At 45.2% G+C, this 22513-nt stretch overlaps 1 protein-coding gene across 1 annotated transcript in view; it reads left to right on the top strand.

Moving 5' to 3' along the window:
* Nucleotides 1-9303: 9303 nt before the first annotated feature.
* The window catches only part of MAP6 (microtubule associated protein 6), a 73921-nt gene continuing 60711 nt past the window's right edge, over nt 9304-22513 (top strand). The window contains exon 1 of the mRNA XM_045816318.2: nt 9304-10478. Coding sequence (XP_045672274.2) covers nt 9559-10478 — 920 coding nt within the window. The 5' untranslated portion in view covers nt 9304-9558. The remainder of the gene's footprint in view (nt 10479-22513) is intronic.

Below are 22513 nucleotides of genomic sequence, written 5' to 3'. Positions count from 1 at the left end.
TCATAAGTGGAGATCCAAATGCATTGGACCTTCCTACCCAACCTTTATGACTGGGATCAGCTCTCCCCTGGTTGTGTTCCTGATGATAGAGGGAAGGCTTCCAGCATTTCACCCCAAAATACACTATTTCTAGTAGGTGTTTGGTATATATCCTTTGACATACTAGGAGTTTCTACCTTGCTGAGAGCTTTTAAAATTAATTAAAGGGCATCAATTGTTATCATATTTTTCAAAATACATCTATGTGAGATGGTTGTGTGATGTTTCTATCGAATCTGTTAGCATATAGTATTATATCTACAGATTTTCTGTAATAACAGAAACCAGTGTTCATTCTTGGAAAAACATAACTTAATATTGAGAAATCATGATTTTAATGTACAATTCTCAATTGTTTGCTAACATTTCATTTAAGATTTTTATATCTATGATTGGCTTATAATTTCTTCTTCTTTATATTATTCTTGCCTAGTTTGTCTAGGTACATCTATTATATTGGCTTTCTAAACTGGAATGGGACATTTCCCCCTTTTTTCTGTTCAATGGAATAATTTACATAACATACAGAGTGTCTGTTCTATGAAAGTTTTGTGAGACTCACCTGTAAAATCAAATAGATCACATATTTTGTTTTGTCTTGTTTGTTTTTCCTTTGTAGGTAGATTTTTAACTACTGATTCAATTTATTGAACTATTCAGGTTTTCTATTCCTTCTTAAGTCAGTTTTAGGAAGGTATATTTTTTTTCCTAAGATTCCCCGAGGTGTGTTGGCTGTCTCTTGCCACATAAGAAATCACTCCCAAACTTCAATGCAAGTCCAATGAAGATCCCAGGAAGTTATTTTGTGAATATCAGTAAACTAATTCTAAAGTTTATACAGAGAGTCAAAAGACCCACAGTAGCCAACACAATATTGAAAGAGAAGAACAAAGTTGGAGGACTGATGCTACCTGACTTCAAGACTTACTATAAAGCTACAGTAATCGGCACGGTGTAGTAGCAGTGAAGGAAGAGGCAAATAGATCAATGGGACAGAATAGAGTCCTCAAGAATAGAGCTACACGAATATAGGCAACTGAACTTTGACAAAGGAGCAAAGGCAACACAGTGAAGAAAAGGTAGTGTTTTCAACAAATGCTGCTGGAACAACTAGACATCCACAGATTAAAAGAATAAAAGGATCTAGATATTAGCCTTTCACAAAACTTAATGATCAGAGACCTATATGTAAAACGTGAAACTAGAACACTCCTAGAAGATAGCACAGAAGAAAATCTACATGACCCCGGGTATGCCAGAGACTTCCTAGATGCAACACCAAAGGCACAATCCATTAAAGAAAAAATTGATAAGCTGGATTTCATTTAAAATTAAACACTTCCTTGGGGCGCCTGGGTGGTGCAGTCTTTAAGCGTCTGCCTTCGGCTCAGGGCGTGATCCCTGTGCTCTGGGATCGAGCCCCGCATCAGGCTCCTCCACTAGGAGTCTGCTTCTTCCTCTCCCACTCCCGCTGCTTGTGTTCCCTCTCTTGCTGGCTGCCTCTCTCTGTTAAATAAAATAAATAAATAAATAAATCTATCTTTTAAAAATTAATTAATTAATTTAATTAAACACTTCCGGGGTGCCTGGGTGGCTCAGTTGATTAAGCGTCTGCCTTTGGCTCAGGTTATGATCCCAGGATCCTGGGATAGAGCCCCAGGTGGAGCTCCCTGCTCAGTGGGGAGCCTGCTTCTCCCTCTCCTTCTGTCCCTCCCCCCTGCTCATGTGCACATGCTCTCTCGCTCTCAAAAAGTAAAGTCTTCTTAAAAATTAAATTAAACACTTCTGCTCTGCAAAGACACTGTCAAGAGAATGAGAAGACAAGCCACAGACTGGGAGAAAATATTTGCAAAAGGCATATCTGATAAAGGACTATTACCCAAAATAGAGTAAGAACTCTTAAAACTCCCAATAAGAAAACAATCTGATGTAAAAATAGGCAGAAGACTTGAGCAGACACCTTACCAAAGAAGACTTACAAATGGTAAATCAGCATAAGAAAAGATGCCCCACATCATATGTCATTCGGTAAATGCAAATTCAAAAAACAGGGAGATACCTACTACCACACACCTATTAGAGTAGCCAAAATCTGGAACACTGGCTTCACCAAATGCTGGGGAGGTGGTTGAGCAGCACGAACTCTCACTCAGTGCTGCTGGGTACAGCCACTTTGGAAGGCAGTTTGGTGGTTTCTTACAAAACTAAATATAGTCTTATCATATGATGCAGTAATCGTGCTCCTTGGTATTTACTCAAATGAGTTGAAAATCTATGTCAGTACAAACACTTACACACGGATGTTTATAGCGGTTTTATTTATATTTTCCAGAACTTGGAAGCCCTCAGTGAGTGAATGGATACGTTAACTGTGGTCTATCCAACAAAATAGTATTTAGTGCCAAAAAGAAATGAGCCATCAAGCCATATAAAGACATGGAGGAAGCTTACATGCACATTACTAAGTGAAAGAAGCCAATCTGAAAAGGCTCCATACTGTATGATTCCAATTGTACGATGTTCTGGAAAAGGCAAAACCATGGAGACGTTAAGAAGATCCACTGTTGTGAGAGGTTAGAGGGAGGGAGGTGTGAGCGTGCAGAGCAGAGAGGATTTTTTAGGCAGTAAAATTATTTTGTATAATGCTATGATGGTGGATGTTATTACACATTTGTCAAAACCCGGAGAAGGTAAAACACGAAGAGTACTGTATGTTTACCAAGAGTAAACCCTAATGTTGACTACAGACTTTGGGTGATGCGGTATCAGTGTGGGCACATCGATCGGTACCGCGCCAGCACAGGAAGTCGATGGTGGGGGAAGCTGTGTGGTTGCTGGAGGAGGGGTGTGTGGGAACTCTCCGTAGTTTCTGCCCAATTTTGCTGTGGACCTAAAATTTCTCTTAAAAAAATAGTCTATTTAAAATAAATGTGTAAATAAAGTCTATTTAAAGTAAATTACCCCCAAACTTAGCACGTTCAACAAAAAATATTTTTTTTAAGATTTTATTTATTTATTTGACAGAGAGAGACAGCCAACAAGAGAGGGAACACAAGCAGGGGGAGTGGGAGAGGAAGAAGCAGGTTCCCAGCGGAGGAGCCTGATGTGGGGCTCGATCCCAGAACGCTGGGATCACGCCCTGAGCCGAAGGCAGACGCTTAACGACTAAGCCACCCAGGTGCCCCTCAACAAGAAATATTTCTTAATCTCATCCAGTTGCTATGGGTCGGATTCCTGGATTCCAGTGAGTATACTTTGGGTTCAGGGAGGGTCTCCTATGAAGTTACGGTCAAGATGTTAGGCAAGGTGGCAGTCATTTGAACGTTTGAGTGGGTCTAGAAGATGCACTTCTTTTTTTTTTTTTTTAAGATTTTATTTATTTATTCAACAGAGATAGAGACAGCCAGTGAGAGAGGGAACACAAGCAGGGGGAGTGGGAGAGGAAGAAGCAGGCTCATAGCAGAGGAGCCTGATGTGGGGCTCCATCCCATAACGCCAGGATCACACCCTGAGCCGAAGGCAGACGCTTAACCGCTGTGCCACCCAGGCGCCCCTAGAAGATGCACTTCTAATTTGGGTCACTCACATGGCGGATAGCAGGAGGCCTCAGTCCCTCACCACGTGGAGCTCTCCATGGCATTGCGTGGTATCCCCACAGGAGGGTGACTGACTGCCCCAGAGTGAGTTATCCAAGAGAGAGCCAAGTAGAAACCACAATGTGTTTTCTGACGTAGTTGTGAAAATCACGTGCAATCATCTTCACGAGATCCTACGGGTTACACAGGTCAGCTCTAGTCCGTGTGGGAGAGGACCTCCCAAAGCTGGGCCACCAGGAAGTCAAGACCATTGTAGGCCATCCTGAAAGTTAGCTACCCCATAAGGTTTTGCAAACAGCAGCGGAAAGTAATTTTCTGTATTTGCCAATCATCTATATATCTAAATCTGTGTGTGTCTCTGTCTCTGTCTCTCTTTACATCCCTAAAATTGTTTTGGTTCTGGATGAGTCTGCCAGCGATTTTATCTATGTTAAAGAAGTTTTTGGATTTTTTGACAGTCTCTAAGTACGGTGGGTTGATATTTAATCACCTTGCTATTTTCTTTATATTTTCCCCCTTCTGCTTGCTTTGGTTTGTTCTGTACTATCTCTCACGTCTTGAGTTTAATCACTAGAGTATTTTTACTCTTTTTTGTTTCTGAAGTATGTGTTTAGGTTACACATTTCTCTGTGAATATTGTTTTTAACCGTAGCTCGTAAACGTTGATATGCAATGTTTTCATTTCCTTTCAGCTCCAATTATTCTCTAGTATCCAGTATAATTTCTTTTTAAACTCATGAATCAATTTTGAAGCATTTGTTCTTTGTTTAATTTCTAAATACTTGGAGGTTTGTGACTATCTTGTGTTACTGGTTCCTACTATTGTTGTACTGTCACCAGAAAAAGGGATTTGTCTGTCTTTGGTACTTGTTTCTATTTACTTTGTGTCCTAGTATGTGGTCAATTTTTATACATTCCTTTTATGTTTGGAAAGAATGTATGTTCTCTGATTGTTGAATGCAGGGTCCATTAGATCCATTTTATTAAGCGTTTAAATCTTCTACGTTCCTAACAACAATTTATGTGTTTGTCTTACGAGTTATTTAGATGTGTTTAAAAAAAAATCTCTCTAATGATCATGATGAATTTGTGCATTTCTTCCTAAAATTCTACCAAGTTTTGCCTCATATATTTTGAAGCTGTATTGTTAGATGCAAGCCGTATTATATATTTCTGGTGAATTGCTTCTTCTATTTTTATGGGATAATCTTTTTTTTTTAAGATTTTATTTTTAGGTAATCTGTACACTCAACGTGGGGCTTGAACTCACAACCTGGAGATCAAGAGTTGCGGGCTCCAACAACTGAGCCAGCCCAAGCCCCTGTGATGACCATTTTTATCTTCAGTAATGTTTTTTGTTTTAAGACCAATTTTGCCTGATAGTAATGTAATTGGACAGCTTTCTTTTGGTTATAGTATTTTTCTACTGTATCTTTTTCCCATCATGTTGTCCCCCATGTTTATGTGTCAGGTTTTTTTTTTAAAGATTTTATTTATTTATTCGACAGAGATAGAGACAGCCAGCGAGAGAGGGAACACAAGCAGGGGGAGTGGGAGAGGAAGAAGCAGGCTCATAGCAGAGGAGCCTGATGTGGGGCTCGATCCCATAACGCTGGGATCACGCCCTGAGCCGAAGGCAGACGCTTAACCGCTGTGCCACCCAGGCGCCCCATGTGTCAGTTTTTTTTTTAAAGATTTATTTATTTATTTGAGAGAAAGAGAGCACAGCCAGGTGGGGGGAGGGGCAAAGGGAGAGGGCGAGAATCTCAGACTCCCTGCTGAGTGACCCAAGGCTGGAGCTCACTGACTTGAGTCAAAACCTAGAGTCAGAAGCTTAACTGACCCAGTCATCCAGGCGCCCCTTATGTGTCAATACGTTTTAATGAAAACAGTGTATGGTTGCATTTTGCTTTGTTTTGTATTTTTCTCTAATCTGACATTCTCTATCTTTTAACTGGAAAGTTCTGATTATTTACATTTACCCCAATTACTAATATTTTTGGAAATATTTATACCACTTTATACTGTACTTGCCATTTGCTGTGTTTTTCCCTTGCTTATTTTCTCCCTTTTTCTGCCTTAATGAAGTTTTCTATATTCCCTTTTCTTTCCTTTAATGTACATTTTGAAGTTAAACACTTTTGCTAATAAGTTAATCAGTACCTCTACTCTCCTTACAAACAAATAAGGACTTTAGAATACTTGAAATCTGATCTCTCCCTCCCATCAGTCATGATACTATTTTCCAGTATTTTAGTCCCATGCTGTTTTCATATCCCTCAAGTTAGTTTAAGCATGGCCAGATCCAAATGCTCAAATGACTAATATACTAAAACAGAGACCTTCCAAAACAGTGGTTCAAACAAGAGAGAAGTGTTCTTTCTTTGTCACAAAGCATTCAAGAAGCAATCAAACGGTCTGAGGCTGTTAGGCAGCTCCATCCTATGAGGTCACCCAAGATAGGTTTCTTCCTATCTTGTTCTGCTACCATTCCCTACCTAGGGTTAAATCCTGGCTCTGGAATGTTCTTAACCACCAAGTCATAGCCATCCTAACTACCCAGATGATTATTCACCTCCACCAGGTCCACGTTCTACACTTTGGGAAGGGAGAAAGATGAAATTGAACACAAGCAACTTCCTTTAAGGAAGTGACCTGGAAGTTTGTATGATTGCTCTTTGCTGCAGAGTCTCTTGCTGGGTGAGCAAGAGCCCAACTACAACTTGGAGGCTTCTGTTATTAAAGGGAAGAAGGTGAGAATGGGCTTTGGGAAACAAGTTGCAGTCTTCATAGACATTACCAGAATCCTGTGTCCTCTTCTGATTTTTTCTGTGTTTGCTTTAACCTTGGGCAAGCAGCTCCCCCCCCCCATTCCCAGTGATGGCAAAGATGGTCACTAACAACACTATTCTCATGGTCTCTCATTTTAGCAATTCCAGTAACAAAGAGAGTGGCTCCTTATAAAGAGTTCCGGCTAAAGTGTAGGATTTCCTCTAATGGCTCCAATGTGGATCACATGTCCATCACTAACCTAGTCACTTTGGCCAGGGGGATGCAGTGCCCTGGTAAACAGGTGTGGGTCACACAGTCAGCTCTGGAAGGTAAGTTAAGTAGGGCTAATCCCATCCAAATCATATGAACTGAAAGTAAGAAAGGAGTGGTCCCCAAAAGTCAAATAATGAGGTGCTGTTGTCATCAAAATGGATGCTGAGCAAGCCACGATAACAGATAATCATTAGATTTGTCTATCCTATGGAGCCATTGGATGGTTCAAAAAGGTTGTACCATTGAATGTGCTTAAAAAATTCAAATGAATGACTGTGGAAGGTGCTATTGATGATGACGTTGCCTGGAACACTCGTACTTACACTTCTAATAGGAGAGCTTCTACTCATCTCTCTTTAGTCATTCATTCAGCACCTTGTGAATGAACCTCTGTTACGCTGACCATACTGTTTGCTAATTATTTATTTGTCTGTCTCCCGGTTCTCCATAACACACCCCTCTAATTGAGGGCTCCCACAGAGCTAGAATTCCTTTGTGTTCCACAGTGCCCAGGGCACAGAGTGGGCATCAGGAGACTAGACTTGCTAAATGAAAGAAGGGTAAAGTCTCAATGATCTCTCAGTTCCCCCCTCCAATTTCTAGTTGCCTTGAAAATCATTATTGGTAAGACATCAGCCAAACCCCATGGAGTTCTGCAGAATTGAGAATTAGACCAGATTATGTTGGTTGTAGAAATGTATTCCCTAATGACTGGAAAACAGTGCCAGGCATGATTTTATTTATGGAACTCAAATCAAATCATAAAAAGACAAAGACCCAAGTAGGAGGAAGTTCAACAGATAATTGATTAATCAGAGTTATCTTCTCATCCTGTTTGATTCTAAGGTTAAAACAAAAACAAAAACCCAGCGGTGTTTTGCAGTCAGTTCCCAATATAAACACATAAATAACTTTCTTCCCCAGAAACACCAATGCCCCCAGCTTACTTGATGCTGAAAACTCTGCATGTCTCGGAGAGAAACAGAGCTGAAGCCCCATGAATGTTGCTAGGGATAAGGAGTAGAAGACAATGCAGGAAACATAAATGGAGGGACATCAAGGAGAGGCCAAAAAGTACCTGGAAAAACAAGAGGTCTTCCTGGAGAAGGTGTCCAAGTGGCTGGCCTGCTTGAGAAGCTCCACCTAGGCTGTCCTGGGTGGGTCCTTTGAATACTAATGGCTACCATTCATCGAGCCATTGCTATATGCCAGATGTGGTGGTAAGCATTTTTAGTGCATTATCTCATTTTAATTCTCAAAACGACCCTGCAAGTTCAGAATTTGTACCGCTGTTCACAGATAAAAGTAAAGATCAGAAAGGTGCAGTGATATGTCCATGGCCATACAGCTAAGGAATGTAAAAGCCAGAATTTGAATCACTGTGGACTTGATTTGACTCAAAGCTTTTGCTCTGAGTCCTTAACTGTCTTCACAAAACCACTTTGAGCCAAATCACACCTGTCTGACTCCAAAGTCTACTGTGCCTCCTAGGTAGTGGAAGAGCAAAAGCCAGGGGTCAGGAACATGCCAGTAAGTCCCTGTGCATCAGGCCCTACCTACAGTCCCTAGGACACTGTCCCCTTGTTTCCTTTACACCCCTCCCCCAACCTCCACACTTAGGCCCCTTCTGAGAGTTTTCTTTTCCCTGTCTCTCCCCAGTGTGGTCCCTGGGCTGAATAGGGACAGGGTAGTTTTGGGGAGGCTCTAAGACACCCTTCCCCCAAAGGTCCTCTAATTATGGAACAGCCAGGGCACCACCAGCCTGGGGACTCACATCCCTACACATCTGAACAAGGCTCGTGCATGACTGACAAGTGCTTGGATCAGGAGCCAGCCAAACCGAGTTTCAAATTCCACCCCCAGTAATTGGCCAATAACACCAGCTTTCTTTTTCAAAAGCATCTATTCTGGGACAGACATTCCACTAGGGATATCCTTCATATTTTACAAATTGAATCCCCCCTCCTCCATGATTGGCCCTATTTTACAAAAGAGGAGCCCGAGGCTCCCGGAGGGGAAGGGACCAGCGTAAGGACAGCAAGCCGCCACCAGCCTGGGACTTGAACCCACCTAGGCCCCAGATTCTGCTGTTGCCTAGGAACCGAGGAGGGAGGAGCTGCCAGAGCGCAGGGGGAGGGGAAAGAGCGAGGGCGAGCTCCCGGCAGCGCGCGCTGACGACAGCAGGTGATTTTTTTCTGCAGCGCTCTCGCTCTCAGCGTCTTCCCTGGATTTTTTTCCCCCCTGCCGAGCAGTAGATAAGGGTGGGGCCGCTTCCCTGCGGCAGAGACGGCAGCAGCAGTGGCTTGCAGCATCATTGCGAGCAGCGGCTGCAGCAATGCTCGGTCTCCGCTGGAGGTGATCCCCTCCGAGCCCTGCTAGGTGACCGGCTGCGACGGGACGCCTCGGGCACGGAGAATAGAGACTCGTCCGTGGCCCCTGAGGCCACCCTGCTCGGCCCTTCCTCTACGCCATGGCTTAAGCCCGCAGCCACCTCGCCTAGCGTCGCCTCTCTTGGCCGGGGTCTGCGCGCTGCCGCAGCAGCAGGGAGGGGCGCGACCCAGACTCCCTCGCCCTGGGACTCCGGGACTCCGTGTGGCTCACCCATCGGGATCCGCAGCAGACTGCGCTCCTAAGACCTTTGCAGGCGGCTCCCGGAGGCGTTTGCAGCCGGTAATCGGGGGGACTTTACAGACTTTATCTTAGTGATAGCTTGATCTTCCTGGGTGCTTTCTGAGGGAGGAGACCGAGGTAGCTCAGGCCACCGAGGGAAAAACAGTGGGAACCAGATTGGCCGAGGGCCGAGGGACTGAAGTAAGATCAGAGACTTGCTTTAGAACCACAAAAAGAAAGAGGGAAGGCCAGGTTTACAGCTAGCACCATGGCGTGGCCGTGCATCACGCGGGCCTGCTGCATCGCCCGCTTCTGGAACCAGCTGGACAAGGCGGACATCGCCGTGCCGCTGGTTTTCACTAAGTACTCGGAGGCCACCGAGGCCCCGAGCGCCCCGCCGCAGCCGCCGCCGCCGCAGCAGCAGGCGCAGCCGGCGCAGCCGGCGCACGCGCCCCCCTCGGCGCGGGCGGTCGCCATAGAGACGCAGCCGGCCCAGGGCGAGTTGGATGCAGTTGCCCGGGCAACGGGGCCGGCGCCCGGGCCTAGCGGCGAGCGCGAGGCGGCGGCTGCCCTCGGCCGGAGCGGGCCCGGCCCCGGCCCGGGCTCCGGCACCACCTCCGGCGCAGGCCCCGCGGACTCGGTGATGCGTCAGGACTACCGCGCCTGGAAGGTGCAGCGGCCCGAGCCGAGCTGCCGGCCGCGCAGCGAGTACCAGCCTTCCGACGCGCCCTTCGAGCGCGAGACCCAGTACCAGAAGGACTTCCGCGCCTGGCCGCTGCCGCGCCGCGGGGACCACCCGTGGATCCCCAAACCCATGCAGATCCCCGCGTCCTCCCAGGCTTCGGTGCCGATTCTCGGGCCGTCCAAGCGCCGGCCGCAGAGCCAGGAGCGCTGGCCCGCGCAGGCCGCCGCGGAGGCCCCGGAGCAGGAGGCGACCCCTGGCGGAGCGGGTGGCCCCGCAGCCGGAAAGCCCTCCGGTGGGGACGAGCGCGACACACGCAGGAAGCCCGGGCCCGCCTGGATGCTGCGTCGCGCCGAGGGGCAGGCGCCGGAGCAGATGCCTCTGCCGGCAGCCCAGGCCCCGATCCAGGCCGCAGGCCCGGAGGCGGGCAAGGGGCGAGCAGCGGCGGACGCCCTCAACAGGCAAATCCGCGAGGAGGTGGCGAGCGCGGCGGGCAGCTCCTACAGGTGAGACGCGGGCCGCCGCTCAGGCGACGGGGCGGGTCACCCTTACCCTTTTGCGGAGGCTGCGGGGGACTCATTCCTGGCACCGCGGGCCTCACACGCGGCCCCTCCCCTCCCAGACCACACCCTCTCCCCAGCCGCATCCCAGACACCCTGCCAGGGAGGACTTCTTTCTGCTCCTTCTTCCGTGAAGGCTGTTTGTACTATCCATTCCGGCCTGCCCAGGTGTTTCCCTTTACCACTTTGGCCACTTTGCCCCCATCCCCGCCCCACCTCAGATCCCTGCCTGCTCAACAGAAACCCTTTGCAGTTTGTTCACAGGCTGTGCCATTCCGCCCCACCCACTTCGCCAGCAGTATCGGCCTGGATGCCGCCCCTCGCTGGTTCAGCTGTTGCCTCCCCACCATGGTGCTTCCCCGTAGGGCCGCGTCCTCCTAGAAGAAGAATGCTTTCTCAGTGGCCAATCCCCTCCTCCCAAGCCCAGTTCACTTGGCCTTTCATTCTTCCCTCCCTCTCTCAGTCCCTGGGAGACATCCAAGCACCACACCCTTTTCTTGATTCCCTACAGATCACCTTCCTCCTTCCACCAACAGGCTTTGGAGTCAGATTCCTTCCTCGTTTTAGTAGCTGTGACACACTGAGCACATTTCTTAACCTTTCTGGGCCTCAGGTTCTTACGTGTGAGATGCGATTGACAATAAATTGTTCTCTTAGAATTGCTTTTCGTTTTTTAAATATTAATATTTAACATATTTGTGGGCACCTACTATATGCCAGGCACTGCACTAGACATTGTGAGGATTACATGAGATGACCAAGGAGGAGAATTATGCCTGGCACATAGTAGGTGATGGGAATGTCTTAGTGCCATTACAATCTGGTGCATGATATCTCATTATACTGATTTCCACTTTCTAGATACCTCCAGCCTTCTCCCCTAGTGATGCATGTCCTTTCTCCTCTCCCTTTATGTTCTCCAGTTGTGTTGCTCATTCTTTTACCACCAAGACCCCCCTCTTTAGCACATCTAAATTCCCCATAAATGAATGCCTTCCAGAAAGCGCATATCCATTTTCTCTCTCTCCCTCCCTCCCTCTTCCCTTCCCTCTCCCTCTCTCCATCCTTCTAGAATTCTCCCTGTGCTGCAGCCTCAGCCCTTCCAACTTGCTTTCTCACCCTTTGTGAGATACCAATATGTATTTCTGAATATTTAGCTCTCCATCCTCCCCTTATGTTTCAACCCAGATCAAGCAGCTAAGAGATCTCTTTTGACTATGAACATTGGGCTTTAGGGTCTCTGGGGAAACAGATGTGCAAGATGAATAATCTAGCCAGAGGGGTTCAAAATGTGGCTTATGGGGTCCTTCATCAATGCCACAGCCAGTTGCCTGCTAACTGCAGGAGACTGTGGTTGGGAGGACTGCAGAGTAAGTATCTTTTGCCAAGACCCTGTATGTAGCCTCATATCAGACTGATGTCTTTCTCCAGTGAACATAACAACCACTCCCTCATACGCTGAGGGAAGCATAGCAGAGATAGATATCCTCTCTTTTTAAGATAAAATTCATCTTTCTCCCAGGTTTTAACTCTGGAAGGCATTTCTCAATGAGAAGGGGCAGCTAACATTTGGCTCCTACTCCATCTACTCAAATTCTACCGCCCACTTGGTATTTCTCTCTTCATTTATTGTTATCAAGACCACAGTGGTCCCCTAGGAATGCACTACTTTTTTTTATGGCTTTGGGTTGGGCAAGATCCTTTTCCTTGGTTCAGAGCCATCGGGAGTGGAATTTTCACGATATCTTTATGCTACTACCAAGGGAGGACCAAAAAGAAAAGAAGGAAGCAAATAAGCAAGGGGCATGAAAAACAAAGCCAAGATGTGGTTTTGTGATTCTTCCATGGCTTTCTTGTTTATAAGGCAGGCCCTACTTCATTCCCAGAGAACCCTAAGATTGGCCCAACGTCACAGATTTCTGATCTGGCCGCTGCATCTTCCTACTTCCATTCTACTACCCTGGCAGGTGGAACCTAACACCCACCAGGCAGGAAACTACCCCTCCTCACTTCCAGAGAGTCAATACCAATCAAGAGAGATCCCAAATTCTCAAATCTCCTTTGGTGATCCTACTCGGTTTATGTTTCCAAGTCAGTAGAACTTCCTTTGTCCATGAAAAATTGGCTAGACAGTCAGGGGATCTCTTCAGATACAACCCACTCCAAATTTATTGGCTTGCACCTTTGTTGCATATGGCCCCTTCCCCCAAAACACCACCTGAACTGTACAGTAAGCATGTCAGCCTTTACAGTTAGAATTATACTCATACTGCGAGTGATGGGATTGAGTGGGGGAAGGCTCTGCTGTTGCAGCTGGTGAGAATGATTATTTTTAGTGGCTATCAGAACTCCACCAACCTGTCAAAAAAAAAAATCTCTGAGCACCTCAAAAGAATTTTTTTTTCTCATTTGGGTCTTCTGTAAAATTTAATTATGATTGTGGCCTTGGGGCCAGCAATTCCATTTTGCTGTATAATCAGAAGGGTTTGGAAGCATTAAGAGAATGAGTGTTGCTAAGAGACATCAATTTCTTTAATGGACAATTTAAGTGCATGACAAAGTTGATGTGAAATTTAACATTGTTTTTTGTTTCAGAAGAAAAATAACCAATAATAGGGAAATGCACTTTGGGTGAAAGTAAACATGAAGAAATAAGATAATCAATTAATCAAATATCCCATAAAGAAAAAAATGCCTGGAAATGGTAGGCATTATCTGGAACATTGATTGATTGATTTTCCTTCCCTATTGTCTCACATTCTTTTCTTTGCTATGGTTCCGAATATCTCCTGAATCTAAGTGTGCCCCATGGCTGGTATAGATGAGTCTTACTTTGCCTTATTAGAAGCCAGGTTGGGGGGCGCCTGGGTAGCGCAGTCGTTAAAGCGTCTGCCTTCGGCTCAGGGCGTGATCCCGGCGTTCTGGGATCGAGTCCCACATCGGGCTCCTCCGCTGGGAGCCTGCTTCTTCCTCTCTCACTTGCCTGCTGTGTTCCCTCTCTCGCTGGCTGTCTCTCTGTCACATAAATATAAATAAAATCTTTAAAAAAAAAAAAAAAGAAGCCAGGTTGGGTTCCATTTCAAAGAAAATTTGATTTACAAACCCTTTTCTTCTGCCACTCTACATAAATCATGGTGGCTTACACCACGATGACAGGTTCATCTCATGGGCTTTCCAAGTGACATCTGTCACATGACATCGATGCAAGCGGTTGGCTTAAATAGAGAAAGGACGCACAATCCATCAGCTTGACATATTGGTATATAATGTAAAATATACATTCAGCATGCAGAGACATTTACATACTCGTTAGTTTTTCTCCTACAATATATAGTCAGTACATCATATCAAACGTCCTTCGAAGCGATGATTTTGAGAAACCTTTCCAATTTGACAGTTCATCTAATTCATGACATATCCACACTAGCCTGGCATTTTTGCATTAAGTGCTATCTCAGATATCTTTCATTATTCATGATCATGAAGTTGATTAATTTTTAGTACACTCATTTTACATAGAGGATGTTATAAAATTGAGAAGCATATCTCTGTTACCACTTTTAACATTAAGAATGGGTTTTGCTGGGCAGCCACTTGTGACTTTAGACCTAACATTCTCAATTAGAAAAGAGATGAGTCATGAGGAGGGGATTAAAATACCCCTCTCAGTCAGTCCCATTGCCCCAGCCATCAGTTAATAGGGATAGATGGGGTGGCAGGTGCTCCCCATAGAAATGCTAATGAGAAACTTCTCCTGAAAGAAATCAGCCGAGGCACCAGGAGGTAGAATTAATAAACCAGAGGCAAAATATTTGACAAATGAGAGCAGTAACAAGGAAACCGGAAAGAAAAGGAGCCTTTCGTATCTGTCCTACAGTCTTCCGGGAAGGTTAGAGAAAGGCCCGTCTGATGTGGCTTCTGCTGGCAGAACCACCCCATGCTTCTAGAGCAACTGCCCACTCGCCTAATTTCTGCCTTGGCAAGTCTCAGCAATACTTCAAGGCCAATCTCAGATACTGAATATTTAAGGATACCTTCCAGGTTCTGCCATTCAGAACTAATTTTTCTTGTATTCCCTTTTTATATTCTGTACACTCCCATCGTCTGCCTGATTATAAGATACTTTTGTCTATATCTGCCTCCTCCACCGGATCACAAACACTGGAACAGAAGGGCTGTATTTTGTTCATCTCTGTATCTCTCGCAGTGTAACATTGTGCCCAGGTGCCATATAGGTTTGCAGAATCCAGGAGAATTTTTAGAGTTTGGTGAAAATTTTATTCACCTACACATTGGTTCATTTCATTCCGTTTTATTTAGTTGGATTTATTTCAGAAAATGGCCATGTATCAGATAGGATGCTGGGGATACCAGAGAAATAAGTTATAACCTTTATGTAAGGAAGTTATGCCTGCCTTAATCAAGGTAAAGTCCATTCTCTACTAGATTAGCCCTAGAAGTAAATGTTCAGATGAGGACGGGCAGCAAACCTTCGCCCAGGGCAATGATCCTCAGCCTTGACTGCACATTGGAATCACTGGAGAGCTTTAAAAACGCTGATGCATAGGCGCCTTGCCCAGAAATTCTGATCTAATTGGTCTGGGATGTGGCCTGAGCATCTGAATATTTCAAAAACAGTCCCAGGCGATTCTCATGTGCAATTCAGGTTATGTCCTACTTCCCTAAGGCAAGGGTTCTCAAAATTTAATACACCTAAGAATCATCTGGCAAGTTTTCTAAAATGCAGATTCCCAGGCCCCATCCTCAGGCATGATGATTCAGTCGATTTAAAGTAGAGCCTAAGAAACTACATTTTAACACGTCTAGGTAATTTCGATGCAGGTGAAGTTCAGGCTTTACTTGGGAAAGTACTGCTATGAGAACTTGGCTGTCCTTAAGGTATTGAATTTTCTTGTCTACAAAAACAGTGTTGGTTGCCATTATTTAAGTCTTTTATGTCCTTCAGTTACATTTTGTAATTTCCTGCACAGGAGTCTCTCTCAATCTCATACACACACACAAACACACACACACATCTTTAAGTTTTATTGTTTTATATTTAAATCTTTAGTAATCTACTGGATTTTAACTTTATGGATGAAATGGGATCCTTTATTCTAAGTTGATGCCACAGTCATCTTTTCTTTTTGTCTAAGATATTTCCAATTATTTTTCCTGTTGTGAAGAGTATATTTTATTACATTTTCTAATTTTTTTGCTCATATGTATTAATTTTTGGATGTTGATCTTGTATTGAGCAACCTTATCACACTCTCTAATTAGTTTTGTCTGCAGACTCCCTTGGACTGTCTGTGGAGATAATGTATGTTTTTAGCAAATACCAATTGATTGTCTTCCTTTCCAATATTTATATGTCCTTTTCGTGTATGTGTACTGCTGCATTGGTGAGGACATAAGGTGTAGTTTTGATAGTAGGTGATAATAGGTATCTTTGTTTTGGGATGTGGAAATGCTTCTTAAGTTTTATCATTAAGCCTGAGGTTTGCTCTGTGTTTCTGTGAGAAAGCTTCATATCAGGTTAAAAAACTTACCTCTTTATCCTAATTTTCTAAGGGTTTCTAAAAATGTGGATGGGTATTGAATTTTGTTGAGTGCTTTTTCTGCATCAACTGAGATGATCATGTGGTTTTTCTTTTGGAATCCGTTAATAGAGTATTCTGGTATTGAACCATCTTTGCATTCCTGAGATAAATCTTACTTGTATAAAAATGTATTTTATGATGTTGAATTCGGTTTGCTGTTTTTATTTGAAATGTTTGTATATATATTTATATCATCCCCAAAGAAGGAGTAGAGAAAATTAACCATTGGAGTATGGAGCACTGAGGGATATAAGTATTTGGGGGGTACTGACAGCAGAAGGAATAGCCATGAAAAAGACAAAGAAGGAGTGATCAGAGAGGGAAATCAGAGCAGAGACATACCACAGTAATCACACAGAGTATCTAATTCAGCAATGCTTTATGCCTCTTTGGAATTTTTTACTGAGGAGTTACTGTGTGCAAAACATTTTGCTAGATCGTTGGTTGACCTTGTGCAATTAACTCTCAGATATAATGTTGACTGAGACTAACCCACAAAGAGGAAAGGAGATAAGATATAGGCAATTCTTGGTTGCTCTCTTAGGGGGGAAAAAAAGGCACCTACTGCATATATGAACTTCAAAAAAAAACTCAAGCCAGTGGTAGTTCTAAATCTATAATCACTAAGAATCGCTCAATTTCCCAAACACAAAACTAAAATACTCCAGTAAACGTCCACTAAGATGTTCACTAAAAATGCTAGTTTTCACCATTTGAAATAATAATAGTAGCTAATTGGGTGCCTACTATGTGCCTGGCAGGCTGCTAGAAATCTTAGATGCACTTTCTCCTACAGTCTTTATAGTAGTCCTGCAGAAATGGTACTATTACTTCCCTGTTAGAGCTTAGGACCTACAGGGCCTCTTGTCTGCCTTTAGCTTTTTACACTCTGAAGGCACAGACTTTGTCTAATGCTATTTCTCAATACATGCCATGTCCTCCATGTCATATTAACATGTATTGTCTCAACTCAGTTTCAATCCAGCAAACATTGATTAGTGTCTGCTCTGCATCAGGGCTCATTCTTAGGATGACAACGCAGTCCTCGCTCTTGAAAGGCTTATGTGTATTAGGCAGAGACAAGTGTGCTGAAAAGCACCCTAATAAAATGTCTATGCCGGGTATGGTGGGGCACAGAGGAGAGGGAGGTTGAGTCCACTTGATTTGAAGGCTGTTAGCAAAAGGGGTCAGGAGAGAGGGGACTGGCAGGCCGGATCTTCAAAGAGGAGTGGACATTGTGGGGAAGGGGTCAGTTTGAGTAAATGTATGTGAAGAGAAATTGTAAGCAGTTCTGTGCAGGCAGCATTTAGCCGTCTCCTGGGATGACGATAGAATGGTAAAGGCAGACCAGGTGGGTAGGCTGGGCCAGCTCCTTTGTCCTATAAGAAAGAGAAGAAGCAGGGTTAGGTTTTGGGTTTTGGAAAAGGTGACTTTGAGAGCGGGGGGAAGGATGATTGGAGGAGATTAGGCTGGGAGCATGGAGTTCGGGAAAAAGTTGTAGCCTGGGTGAGAGATGATGAAGCCCTCCAGCAAGGAATGTAACCAAGCACTGACTGGATAGCATATAATAATGGTGTGGCTAATTGAAAGTAGGTCCAGAGGCAAAGAGAAGAGTCTGGGACGTTTCCCAGATTTTATGCTTTGGATGTCTGGGGAAACAATCAAGCACTGAGCTAGATAACACGGTTTTGAAGCAGTTGAATTTGAGGTGTTTTTTGCAAGGTTGACATGGAGATGTCCAGTAGAAAATGAAAATAGAAATCTGCCCCGCTGGTAAGGGTATAAATTGGTACAGTCACTTTCATAAAACTCTTCAGTATTATCTACCCAAGTTAAACATATGTTTTACTCTAAGACCCAGCAACAGTCCCCTTGAATATATACCCAACAGAAACGAGGACAAAAGAATTGTACAGGAATGTATATAGCAGCTTTATTGATGAGAGCTAAAAAGAAAAAAACAACCCGAATGTCCATCAACAATGGGATAAATTGTGGTATATTCATATAGTGGAATATCATGTGGCAGGATATGGTAGGGAGAATAATGCTCGCCCCAACCCCCCACCCTAGGATGTGCACATCCTAATTCCTGGAACATGGGAATATGCTATGTTACGGTGCACAAGGGACTTTACAGATGTCATTAAGTTAAGGATCTTGAGGTGGGGTGAGTATCCTGGATTATGGGCCCACTGTAATCCCAGAGATCTTTATAAGTGAAAGAGTCAATGTCACCACGGCGCAGTGTGATAAAGACTTGGCCAGACACTGCTGGCTTCAAAGACGGAAAAGGGGACATGAGCCAAGGAATGCAGGCAGCTGCGAAGAAACTGGAGAAGGCAAGGAAAGGGCTTCTCTCCTGGAGCCTTCAGAAGGAACACCTTCCTTCTGCTGACACCTTGACTTTGGCCAGCGAGACCCCTTACAGAGTTTTTAACTTAGAACTAGAAGACAATACATTTGTGTTGTTTTAAGCCATTCAGCTTGTGGTAACTCATTTCAGCAGCTATAGGAAACTAATACACAGAGTTTCTCAATCTTGGCTCTACTGACATTTTGGGCCGGATAATTCTTTGTTGTGAGGAGCTGTCCTGTGCATTGTGGCATCCCTGGCCTCTATCCGCTCCATGCCGTAGCATCCCCCACTGCACCCTTGCCCTTGCTAAGTAGTGATCATCAAAAACGTTTCCAGAGGGGCGCCTGGGTGGCTCGGTCATTAAGCGTCTGCCTTCGGCTCAGGGCGTGATCCCGGAGTCCTGGGATCCAGCCCCGCTTCAGGCTCCCTGCTCAGCAGGGAGCCTGCTTCTTCCTCTCCCACTCCCCCTGCTTGTGTTCCCTCTCTCGCTGTCTCTCTCTCTCTCTCTCTGTCAAATAAATAAACACAATCTTAAAAAAAAAAAAAATGTTTCCAGACATTGCCAAAAGACCCCTGCAGGGGGAAAGTTTGCCCCTGGTGAGAACCACCGTTGTTTGAAAAGTAAAATTACTGCAATACTCTATAATAAGGATCTATCCCAGAGCCAGGATGATGGATGAAAGGAATAGATGCGAGTACACTTATTATTTATATGGATTTCAAAAACAGGCCAAAGGAATCGATGGTGGTGGAAATCAGAATAGTGGTGGTCTCTGGGGCGGGGTGGGTAGTTGGTTGAGAAGGAGCACAAGAGAAGCTTCTGAGGTATTGGAATTGCTCTCTGTCTTCATCTGGGTGCTGGTTATGTGGATCTAGACATGCCAACGAGTACGGTTTATGGACTTTATTCTGTGTATGTTATACCGCAACCAAAAATTAAAAAACAAATTACAAACCAGGTGAATGGAGATCTGTGTTTGACGCTCAAGAGAAAAGGCAGAACAGAAAAGACCAGGACATGGAGCTGGCAGTGAGGGTCCTATTCACAGGCATCAGGGTGGGTGGGGAATAAAAAGGGTGGGAAGGAGAGGATGTTGGGGCCGGGGCCCAACCAGCACTGATACAGCAGGGACAGGCGGAAGAGGAGCCGGGCGAGGACAGGCCCTTGGTGTCTATGTGGAGTGAGAGCACAGGCCCCACCTTTGTCCCCACTTCCCACCTCCCCTGCCGCCGGCCTCTCTGTTCCCTGCAGGCGTGTGTATATGGAACATCATAGTACTGTTCCCTGTCCTCAGTGTCCTAGCGTCGTCCATGGCCAACGTGTATTTGTTTCCAAACGGAATGAAGAGGCTTCTGTAGGACCATGCCTCGTGTAACCTCTGGTTGGGGCCCAGGCCCCAAGCCACAAAGTGCACCATAAGTGCCTCCTTGAAACACCGCCTCCTCCACCGTGCTGTTCCCGGTGGCCACTGTCGATTTCGTGCAGTGACTTCAACAAGTTGGCCCGTGTCGTGGCATATCCTGAAGTGCACTTTTACAATCTTCTTAGCCCCTAACAACTGTTCTCTCTTAGACCATCACGACAGGCGAAAGATAGGCAAGGGCAGAATGCAAAGGAGCAGAATGTTGGAACAGAGACATAACATAGTTGAGTTTCAACCTCACTTACCGAGTGTTTCCTCTGTGCCAATTGCTTTAACATAACTTTTTATTTAGACTCATAATGACCTTTCAAAGCGGACATATCTGTCTTGAGAGATGAACAGGAGGGTCAGGGAGGTCTGGCGGCTGATACCACATAACCAGTCAATGGCTGAGGGGGCCCAGGAGCCTGTTTCTCCTCTTCCTGGCCCACTACTGTGTCTTACCTGCGTCGCTCAAGCAGACACCTGCCACGTGCCCCGGTGTGATGCCCTTTCTAGGGGGCTGCTGTGCGCCCCTTGCCCTTCGTGCTGTCTTTTTGGCTCCCACTCTCCTAAGCCCATGCCATCCTCCTTCATCAACTTGTTTCCGCAGAGGAAGAGGGTTGCCCGTCTCACTATTCCTTATCCTGAGCTCTCCGTGGATTCCCTTCCCCTCCAGAACAAGGCCCAGCGCCTCGGGCTGCTGTCAAGGCTTTCCAGGATTGGACTATCTGGTGTTTCCAGAATTTTTGCCCACTGCTCCCCACACTCAACTGATGCTTTTTCCTGGGGCTTCTCAGTTCCGGTTGTACATTACAATCATGCGGGCCCCCGCAGGTGATCGAGCCAAATCACAGTCTGAGCTGGGCCTTGACAAGCCCTACATGTAACTATGGCTGGATTTTGCTCACAGTTTTCCCTCCTGCCCTTCTCGCATCTTCCTTCTAAATCCCTCCTGTCCTTCAGAGCTTCCAGTCCATTGCGAAAGAGGCTTATACTGTAAAAGCAGGGAATTAGGTTGGATTTATTTGATCGTAATATCATCATAATAATGCAGTGGGCTTAATATTATTTTTATTCCGAGTTCAACGCAGCATCTTCAGAGCATGCAAAGGCTGGGGCTATGGGCTATGAGGATTTCAGGTGCAGAGCACATGATCCCCGCTCACAGGAGCTTGCCATCTTGTAAGGCAGGTAACGTGGATGCAAGCATCTACAGCACCAGGCAGGGCCTGCTGAGGGTTAAAATCAGGGGCCAGAGATCTCTAGGGCCACAACATAGGCTGGTTAGTTTTGTTGGAAGATTCGTGGATGGGATGGTGGAATGCGTGCTGGGAGGTGTCCTGGAGTCCTGTGAAGGATTTGTTGACCATTAAAACTGGGTTCGAATCATTTCTCTGTAACTTAAAAATCTAGGTGACCTGAGAAAGTCTTTAGTTTTCTCATCAGTAAAATGGAGATAATTGCCCAGTAGTGACTTCAGAGTCATGATGAAGATGGGGGGAGATAACACTTTCCCCCAGTGCACACTCATTGCACTTAAGTGCTGGCCACGTTTATTGTTATCATTGGGAGAATGGAATAGAGTCGGTTACCAATGAAAGTATTCAGTTATTCACTCAGCAAACATCTGTCACATCTTGCATCAGGCACTATGCTAGGACCCGGGGATACAGAAATGAATTGCACATATTACCTGTCCTAAAAAGAGCTCTAGCGAGAGAAACATATTAAGAAAATTAGAGTATTATAGTAATATGTGCAGTAGTAGAAATATGGACAAGATCTTGAGGGGATGTAGAGGAAAGGGGGGCTCTGCCTCTGAAGCAGGGACCACTTCCTGAAGGAGGCGTACCTGTGCAGCGTGTCAAAAGCGTGGAGTTAGTTCCACGGGGAAGGCAAGAGGTTAGGAGCTAAATATTCCTTCCTGCAGTTCCTGCAGGTCTTTAACGGTGAGCTAAGAACCAAGGAGGCCACTTAAGGGTGCAATGCTTACTAGTAATTTCAGCTCCTCTCAGATGTCTAGCTTTATCTTGAGACTCGTGTTCAGATTCTGCTCACTTGTTAACTATATGACTTTGGGCAAGTTACTTAACCTCTCTTTCCTGATTTTGTTTCCTCAGTGGTAAGATAGAATCAATAACATCTACCTTGAAAAGTGTTGAAAGACTAAATATTCCATTAAGTTTGTGACTTATGACTCTCTTGCCCGTCTTTTTTTTTAAGATTTTATTTATGTATGTATGTATTTATTTATTTGAGAGAGAGAGAGAGAGAGAGAGAGAACATGCGAGCACACAACCAGGGAGAGGGGCTGAGGGAGAGAAAGAAGCAGACTCCCTGCTGAGCTGGGAGCCGAACAGGGGGCTTGACGTAGGGCTCAACATGGGGCTCGATCGCAGGACCCTGGGATCATGACCTGAGCTGAAGGCAGACACTTAACCAACTGAGCCACCCAAGTGCCCTTCTCACCTGTCTGATTTACCATTGTATTCCCAGCACCAAGCTCAGTGCATGGTTTTTGAAGATGCTTAATAGATATTAATTGAACAAATGAAGAGTGATGTATGTACACTACTTAGCATAGTACCCAGCGCATAGTAAGCACTCAGTGAA

This window comes from Ursus americanus, chromosome 16 (genome assembly GCF_024610735.1).
Source record: "Ursus americanus isolate L20-20 chromosome 16, mUrsAme1.1.p, whole genome shotgun sequence".
In the NCBI taxonomy this organism is placed as follows: domain Eukaryota; kingdom Metazoa; phylum Chordata; class Mammalia; order Carnivora; family Ursidae; genus Ursus; species Ursus americanus.
Note: the sequence above shows the minus strand (reverse complement) of the source record. Positions and strands in the feature narration are given on the sequence as shown.